At 39.1% G+C, this 9,503-nt stretch overlaps 1 protein-coding gene across 1 annotated transcript in view; it reads right to left on the reverse strand.

Annotated features, from left to right (window-relative positions):
- LRRC39 (leucine rich repeat containing 39) overlaps positions 1 to 8,844 on the reverse strand; it is a 10,837-nt gene extending 1,993 nt beyond the window's left edge. Inside the window, exons 1-8 of the mRNA XM_042461699.1 lie at positions 8,276 to 8,844; positions 7,781 to 8,046; positions 6,915 to 7,020; positions 5,952 to 6,108; positions 5,094 to 5,230; positions 4,778 to 4,923; positions 2,586 to 2,738; positions 78 to 217 (exon numbers count right to left, since the gene is read on the reverse strand). Coding sequence (XP_042317633.1) covers positions 78 to 217; positions 2,586 to 2,738; positions 4,778 to 4,923; positions 5,094 to 5,230; positions 5,952 to 6,108; positions 6,915 to 7,020; positions 7,781 to 7,905 — 964 coding nt within the window. The 5' untranslated portion in view covers positions 7,906 to 8,046; positions 8,276 to 8,844. The remainder of the gene's footprint in view (positions 1 to 77; positions 218 to 2,585; positions 2,739 to 4,777; positions 4,924 to 5,093; positions 5,231 to 5,951; positions 6,109 to 6,914; positions 7,021 to 7,780; positions 8,047 to 8,275) is intronic.
- Between the last annotated feature and the right edge of the window lie 659 nt (positions 8,845 to 9,503).

Here is a 9,503-nt window from a genome sequence, read left to right on the forward strand (position 1 = left end):
ATCCTTTCAAAAGCAGGAAGTTACCTTTTCTTCACTGAATTCAGATTAGTTTTCATTTTAACTATAAGATGAGATACCTTTGATGCCAAGTGACTCCTGAATGTATGCATGCATGAACTGAATTCCATACAGTTCTCGTTCCTCCTCCTCTTCTTCATTCTCACAAGGGGGAAGTGTTACTTGCAGCTTCAGTGGGTTGTCTCTGAAGTTGACAAATCTAGATACAGACATTAGAGGAACATGTAAAAATTTCCAAAAAAGGGGCTTTTTCAAGCCTAACAATCTGCTTGTGCATTAAAATGTTTAGCAGCAAACACTTAAGTGATCTGCACTGACCAGTCATTTCCTTAAATAATCCTTGTGTATCTATTGTTTACACTTTGAAGACTACATATTCCTAACCCAGTTTATCTCATTTTACCAAACTATCATTTAGTGATAAGATTGAATAAGTCCTGGGCTTCTCCTTCCCCCTTTCTGCCTTCAGTGCAAAAAGAACTCCTGACAGATAGCCATCCAACCTCTCTTTAAAGACCTCCAAAGAAGGAGACTCCACTACTCTCCAAGAGAGCATGTTCCACTGTCACAGTGTCAGGAAGTTTCTCCTAATATTGAGGTGGAATCTCTTTTCTTGGAGCTTGTATCCATTGCTCCATTGTGTCCTGCTCTCTGGAGCAGCAGAAAACAAGCTTGCTCCCTCTTCAACAAGACATCCCTTCAAATATTTAAACGGCAATCATATCACAATTTAACTTTCTCTTCTCTAGTCTTCTGACTAAAATATGTCAAATGTCTCTATAATCAGCCTCAGTAACAGAGGACTGAAGAGGGTAAACAATATCGATTTTTAAAAGGAGAGTCACTGGAATTCCAGGAAGAAATAATCCGTTAATTATTGTTCCAGGTAAAAAAAATCCTATTACAGTACAGTGAAACATATTATTAAGGATAAAATAACCAAGCTATAGAAGGGCACGCTGAAAAATATCAACATGCCTTCTGTGAAGACTAGTCTTGCCCCTTTCATCAGGGCATGATGATTTTATCCTTAGCACTTTGAAAGTGTCAGTAAACACACAAATGGGGTAATCTAGCAGAACTTGTCTACTTAGACTTCAAAAAGCTTTGGATAAAAGTCCCTCACCAAAGACTCCTGAGAATCCTGAACAAACTCAGCAATCATGGGATACGTGGAGTGCAGTTTTCCTCTTTTCCTACTGCCTTCCACATTACCAAGCATTATTGTGTTTTCTAGCGGGTCATCTCTTTTCATGATATGTCCAAAGTACAACAGTCTCAGTTTAGTCTTCTTGGCTTCTGGGGAAAGTACAGGCCTGATTTGCTTTAGGACCCATTGCTAGCAGTCCACAATATTTATAGAATTCTTTGCTAACACTACATTTCAAATTAATTTTCTTTCTATCAGCTTTCTTCCCTGTCCAGCTTTCATATCCATATATAAAAATTTGAAATACAATGGCATGGATAATCCTAGCCTTATTATTTAGTGATACACCTTTACACTTCAGGATCTTGTCTACCTGCCTTTTCAGTTCCTTTTTCTGATTTCTTGACTGCAGTCTCCATTCTGATTAATAAATGAACGTAGATATGAAAAATCTTGAACTATTTCAATGTCTACATTTAAATCACTTTTGTCATCATTTTTGTTTTCTTAAATCTTCTACCTGTCTGCACTTTCTTCCTTGGCTTTCTTCAGTAATAATAGTTCCAAGCCTTTGCTAGTTTTCCTTAGTAATATGGTGCCATCTGCATATCTTAAACAGTTGATGTTCCTTCCTCCAGTTTTCACACCTTCCTCTGAATCTAATCCTGCTTTATGTATGATATGTTCAGCATTCAGGTTAAACAGGCAGGGTGATAAAATTCAGTCCTGCTTGTCCTCTTGCCAATTGAAAACCATTCTGTTTCTACATATTCCGACAGTAGCCTCTTGTCCCGAGTACAGGTTATGCCTCAGGACACTCAAATGTTGTGGCTCACCCATTTCTTTAAGAATAATCAATAGTTTTTCAAGATCTACACAATCATAGGCTTTGTAATAATCTATAAAGCTCAGATTGATTTTCTTCTATAATTCTTTGGTGTGCTCCATTATCTAGTGTATGTTTGCAATATGATCCCTATTATCTCTTCCTTTCCTGAATCCTGATTGGACATCCAGCATTTGACATCTGGCACAGCTCCATTGTGCCTAGGCCCATCAGCTGAGAAAAGGCCCCCTCTCCATCCCAGATGCCACTGCCATGGCCTCTGAGGGAGAGAAGAGCAGCCAGCATCTTCTAGACTGTGAATAGTAGATAAGAACTGAGTCCTATGGAGAAACTTCTATGGATACAGAATGTAAGCAAGAAGGAAAGCATGTTTTGTATTCATTTAGCTCCCCTACCCCATTTTAGGTTGGATGTCCAATGAGCAATTTGTGCAGTTGGCATATCTACTTTAAACAAACAGCAGGCCAGATTCCTGAGGAAAACATGAGTGCAGCAAACACAAGCTGTGCATTTGAATGTATTTTCTCACAGTGGTGGGCATTCCAAATGCTGCAGTGGCTTTTCTCTCACCTCAAGTTTGGCATGTCCTTCATGCAACCAGGAATATCTTGGAGCTTGTTGCTGGTGAGAACAAGGGTGCTCAAGTTCTTTAGGTTTTGAATGGATTCTGGTAAATGAATTATCTCATTCCTCTGTAGCCACAAAGTATGCAGGTTTTCTGCTCTGTAAAGTCAAACATATCTGTTCATTATCATGAAAACCGCTATATTTGCAGTTGCTTCTTTGGCTATGTAGTTCCTCTCTTTTGTCACAATAATAAAATGTAAACATGTGTGGTGTCTTCTGAGCAATTCATATGGAATCCTCTACTTAAGCATTTCTAACACCGGAAGGACAGACCTCTGCCTGAGATACAGAAAAGAGATCATCCTAGTCAGAACTGCCCATACCAAACCAATGGTCCACTTCAATGGAGCTTAGGCCTTTGTGTTTTATAAGAACGGTAGATTTTCTGGAGGGCAGTATGAGCAGCAAGGCCAAACAATTTCCTCCAAAGTAGCTGTGTGACTCACTTGTTCCTCTCTGCATCCAATCCATAAATGGAGGTTATGGGCTTGCCTACATGGGCAAAAAACCCAAACTCACCCCAATGCCAGTTCTGCCTGTCTCCACTATGCATGGTGGCTTCCGAGGAAATACCACAGCTTTTTACTGTTTACCCTGTAGTAAGCAAAATTGGGGAAACCCCAAGTTTCCCCAAAATGTCAGGGTGATCGAAAGAGGTGCTGGCACATGGGCAGTTGGATTGGGCATGATTTGGTCCCAACCAGTTGTCCAAAGACCAAGAGCTGCGCCATCTCACTTCATTGCACTGAGTATTGCAGGAGAAAGGGATGGCCTATCCACAGAGCTGCCACCAGCACTTCTTGTATGGCCTTCCTGGCTCTGTTATCATAGAGAGAGGTAGAAGGTAGATTAGGATCAATTGTTGAGTCTCTAGCTGATTTGCAATAGATCAGCAAGAGGTTCTGAATTCTAGTGCCTGAACTATTGTAACAAAAACGTGGGTTGTTTTTTTCCTACTCCCTAAATCAGGCTACAAAAATCAAGAAAGCTTTGGAAAAAGCAAGGAGTAGAATTGTGTATAGACTCCAGTTTTAGGTTGAGCGTGGTTACATGCATAAAGAAAAAGACCTGCTGTTTTCAAATGCTGAATTGGTTTTTGATTAGAAATTTGGTGTTGTTTTAAGAGGATTAATTTAATTGGGTGCAGACTGGGAATTGTCTCCAGTGGGACTCCACTCTTTCACATTTTGAGCTGCTAATACAAATATTCTTGTCGCTCTATAAAGTTTTGGACTAAGAGCTAAATGTGCTCACATAGGGCCATAAGATAATTTTTACCATCCTTTAGGGAACTTATGTATGCTCCAGTTCTATTTTAAAAATTTAAGATCTCACTTCCTAAGATAGAAGAAGGCTCTAACCATTGTGTTATGCTGCAAAAAATATTATAATCTGCTTTTGGTACATTTTGGCCATTTACATTCCAGATAAGTACCTTTGATTTGACAGCACACTTTGACAAAATCATCCAACTCTTGCCATCTGTAGAAAGTTAGCTTTACTCCCATTTGTTGCTTAAATCACAAGGTTGCAACCTAAACATTTCCTGATAAGAACAAGGCTAGGCAGTGGAGAGGCAGAAAGCTGTAGTGGTCTGAGCATTGGACTATGACCCTGGAGATCAGGGTTTGAATTCCCACTCGGCCATGGAAACACACTGGGTCACCTTGGGGAAGTCACACTCTCTCAGCCTCTTTGATCCCCTCTGCTCTTCACCAGGCACAAAATGACTGGGAAGGGGGCTTCAACATCTCTATGGTAGGTTGGGAAAGAGGTAATTGGCTCAGCAACACTTACTGTACATCTGCATGTGGAACTACTATGCTATTCTGAGCCATGCAGAGTTCCAGCCCTTAAGTGTACGTTTCAAGCAGCAAAATCCATAGGTCAGTAAAAGGATAAGATTTAAATTAAATTATTTAAAGTTTATCTGCTTGAAACAACTTGTAGATCACAGTTCAAAAAACCTTAATCTGCATCTGTTCTTTTCTACAATACAATACTCTTTGCCTACAGTACAGCATATTTTAAAGCTAGGTAAAAAGACATTTTGTACCAGCAACTTAGCACTACTATGAAATATTTGTTGGAGTTTAACAAACTGGAATTTTACTCCAAATATATATTTACAGTACCTGTCAATACTGTCAGGGATTTCTTTTAGTTTGTTGCTTCCCATGTCTAACCATTCCAGGCTTGGCATATCCAGAATGACTGAAGGGAATGTGTCAAACTGGTTCATGCTCAGATCTAGGTGACAGAGTTTCTTCATGTTGCTGAGCTAAGAAAAAAGAAAAAAAATCTGAGTAATAACACAGTTTCATAAACCACTTTTTGGATTCTAATCAGGGAGAAGTATTAGACCAGGCCCTATTTTTATGAATTTTGAACAAGAACTTGCCAGCACTGCCTGGCCCTGGGGGTAGCTGGGAGAAAATATTTGCAACAGACCTGATGGGGAAGGTCACAGATGTCTCTGTTCACTGCCAGTTCCAGTCTTTCTAAGTTGACACAGTTGCTTAGTTCTTTAGGAATGGATTTAATTTTATTATAACTGAGGTTCAGCTCTTGGAGATTTGACAATTGACCTGCAGAAATTAGAAATTAAGCCAATATTACAACAAAAAAAAATCAGTATAATAGTCACTTGTAAACATATATCATTTTTTCAGCAAATAGCATACTCTCAGAGTCTCAGTTAGAGGAAGATGTTGGGAGAAAATGAAAAAGTGTTTGTAATTCAGCTCTTACGGACTGGGTTCAATTTTGGTTTTGGTTTTCTTCCAAAACTCTGACTTGTTGTATTTGGCATACATTTTTGTAGACACCAGTTTGCTTCATAACAAACATGCATACATGGAGTTATGTTCAGAGTTGACAGGTCAGACACAGTTGTGTGCGCAGGTGTGCATTTCCTGAGATAGGATCTCAACCATCATTTATTTAAAAAGCAAGAATCCCAGTACGTTTCAAACACACATTCCTCTTCAGGAGGGAAATTTTATCTTTCCTCAGGAGGGATTTTTTATATAATCATCTTCAGGGTGGAAATTTTAATAAAAAGAAAGAAGGGGAAAAAACCTCTCTAAGAATGGGGACATTTCTTAGAGACGTTTTTCTTTTTAGTAAAACTTCCCTCCTGAAGAAGAATGTGTGTTTGAAACATATTGGGATTCTTGCTCTTTTAATAAATGATGGTTGAGATCCTGTCTCAGGAAATACAATTCTTGGAGATTCCTGCAGGACCATTTGATCAAGATAGATAACTAGAGGTGTCAACTAGAAGAAAATACAATCTTTTCAACTTACCTATCTCCCTAGGAATGTCAGTGATGGAATTTCGAGACAGATCCAGAACAATGAGCTTTTGAAAGCGACCAATAAACTGAGGGATTTTTACCAAACTAATTCTGTGAAGCTGCCATTCCTGAAGGTGGTCCAGTTTCAGTAAACAAGAAGGTAGTGTCTAGATTTATAGGAGGCAAAAGGAGACAGTGGGTGAAGCCCTGAGCATATTAGATCAATCAAATTAGACGAAACATGACAAAAATATAGCCTTTACAGTTGCATCGTATGCACATCTACTCAGATGTAATCCTCACTTAGTTCAGCTGAAATGTATTCACAAGTAACTGTGTACAGTATAGGATTGGAGATTCATTTTTACTTTCACCTCCAGCATTATTTGTTACCTGAAACAGAATGTAAAGCCACTGAGCAGGGCCTCACTCTAATGCATTTTAAACACCATTTCATTTTTATGTGTTTCATAAATAAATTACTGCTATTTTAAAAGCACCCTGGTGCTTTAAAAGTGGCAAAATTCTCCATCATAACCAGGGCTGAATGCTTTTTCATCTTAAATGGGGAAACTAAAGGAAAATGACAGTAACAAACGGTCCTGAATTTTGCCTTGATAGTACAGACTTGTAGGACTCTAACCAGAAATTCTAAATTGGGACAATCTGAGTATAGCAATAGTGGCTAACACAGCTAAATGAAAAGTTGTTGTTTGTTGTTCTTACTATATGCCTTCAAGTCAACTCTGACCCTATCACAGGGGTTTCCCCCCATATTATTCAGAGGAGCTTTGCCACTGCATTCCTCTAAGGCTCAGAGAATAAGACTTGCCCAAGTGGGTTTCCGTGGCTGAGCAGAGATTTGAACCCCAATCTCCCAGAATCCTAGTCCAACACTCAGACTTTTATATTATAAATGAGCAAAGCACTAAAACTGTAGTAACCATTGGAATGATAAGTGCTTTCACATTACCTTCCATTCTTCCTTTTCAATCCTTAATACAGCCCTTCCATCTTCAGTGATGACTTTTTCTTTAAGTTTGGCAAAACTGACCCTCTCTTCCCAAGCAACTGTCAGTCTAGTGGGGGGGAAAAGTTGCATGTTTTTCATATAACATTGCCTTGTTGCCAAGGATTTTCCACTTTTTATGTCAAAACACCAGAAGGATAAGCCTGAGGCAGATCAAGCAATGATGCCTGATAATGAAGGTGTTGGTATAAGTGTTAACTGTCTTCAAAAGATAGAGAGACCACTGATCTGCACCATGATGAACTGTTATTTAAATGCCCATGGTATGCTGTTTTAGGCTTGCTCTATACATGCATGAGGAAAAGATGGTACAATTCTGGACTGTACCACTTCAGCGTACATTTCTGATCATCTTCTCATTAAAATAAACCTGCTTAAAAGAGAAATCTAGCTATTCAGGCAGAAAGATTCTTGTCCACTTCTCCCTGCTGCCCTGGCTTTTTAACTTGAACAGAGAAGTCATTCTTCTCTCCTTTTTGTTCGCAAAAGACAGAAGCCACAGACGCCTAAATTATTTTCCCATTTTGAATATCTTTCTGCTTTTCAGAACTTGTCACCATATTTCTAAATGTCAAGACAAGTCACCTGTTTGGGTCAAAGAAAAGACTTCTAAATGCATTGTATCATGCAGTGTGATATTGCCATGGTTATAAAGGGTGACATAACAGAATTTGGTATATCTGTGCAAGATGCACTAAAAAAAAGTAATGTCCTTTCAGATAACAGGTGGATTCTGATAGGAATGAGATTAAAAGTATCTGTCTGCTTATTTTCCTGCTCATGAAATCCCCAAAATCTTAAGAACCTACCTCCCCACAGCCCTTTGTCTTAATTCTTTTTCTTTTTGAAGCTCTTCATTTATTTTCTGGATCCTGACTTCCCAAAGCGCTTTAACGGATGTAAACAAGCTAACACACACCGCTGTTTCAGTCATGGCTCTTTTGCATTCCGATTTGACATTGAGATTAGTTCTTCTCCATTATTATTGCATACAGGAGTGTCATATGTTGTACACGGAGAAGATTGCCAAGTGACTTCAATCCCTGTACTTAAATTGTCCTTCAGCAGGAAATGTCTACAATAAAAGAGAAACAAACTATTACAAAATTCCCATACTGGTGCCTCATTTGCAGGCCTCAACATTCAACCAGCATGTTTGCCCTTCGGATAATAGTGCCACAAAACACTGATCATGAACCTCCAGACACATCAAAAGCCTTTCTAAATTTTAACTAGAAAGTTACAGTGACAGATTAACACACCCCTTGTGATTCTGAACGCAAGAGCATGTTATATCTTCTTACCTAAATCATTGTCCATATTGCCTGGCTTCCCACAGCGCACTGCTTTTGGCGCAACAGCTGAAAGCAGTCATGAATCTAGACTGCTTTGCTGAAGCCATTTACAAACCTCAGACCAACTAGGACAGGCTTGAAATGCAGCACCAGCCAAATTCTAATTTTAACCCACATTGCTGGCTGGGAATAGTAAATGCTGCTCAGTCCAGAAGCTACAGACACCTAAATTATTTTCCTATTTTGAACTTGTTTCTACTTTTCTGAACTTGTCATCACATTTCTAGAAGTCAAGAAAAGTCAGCTGCTCTGTACAAAGATAATACTTCTAAATGGATTGTATCAGTGTGATATTACTATTATAGAGGATGCCATAACTGAGAAATTGGTATATCTCTGCATCTATCTGGGCAATAACAGCTGAAACAGTGTCTGTTTAAAATCCTCCTCACACCAATCAGAGGATAAAACAATCAAAATTAATTGAAATGTGAGCATTTCACAGACAGCAAACAATCCCTATGTGCCACACTGTAGAATTAATGCAGTTTGACATTGCTTTAAACATCGTGGAATCCTGGAACTTTAGTTTATTGTGGCACCAGAGCTCTTTGAGAGAAGTCTAAATAGCTCACAAAACTACCAATCCCAGAATTCCATAACATTGAGCTGTGGCAGTTAAAGTGGTGCCAAACTGCATTAATTCTGCAGCGTAGACCCAGCCCTAAGAAGCATTAGATTGCCAGTGTTCTTACTCTTGAATTCCCTTTGAGGACACTTACTAGAGTCACCCACCCAAAACACACCACTTTCATTTGTGTAGGCCCACTAACTTGCTACTAGGGACTAAGCTCCAAAACACACTGCAGAAATAATCCAGTTTGAGACTGCTTTAATTGCCCTGGCTCAGTATTAGGGAAGCCTGAGAATTGTAGTTTATTGCGGCAATAGAGCTCTCTGACAGAGACGGCTAAATGTCTCACAAAACTAAAAATCCCAGAATTGTCTAGCATTAAGCCAGGACAGTTAATGCAGTCTTAAACTGGATTATTTCTGCAGTGTTTTGGACCTTTGTTTCTGTCACTCATACAGAGATGGCTATATGCTTTGACGGTCAGAGATGATGAAACCTGAGCCCTAGGATTTCCTCTCTTTCTCACTATGACCACTGTTGCAAATGCTATAAAATTTTGTTCCAGTGTCTCTTAACATACGTTATTTTAGTTATAAAAAGAGG

The sequence above is a fragment of the Sceloporus undulatus genome, chromosome 4 (assembly GCF_019175285.1).
Source record: "Sceloporus undulatus isolate JIND9_A2432 ecotype Alabama chromosome 4, SceUnd_v1.1, whole genome shotgun sequence".
NCBI classification, from domain to species: domain Eukaryota; kingdom Metazoa; phylum Chordata; class Lepidosauria; order Squamata; family Phrynosomatidae; genus Sceloporus; species Sceloporus undulatus.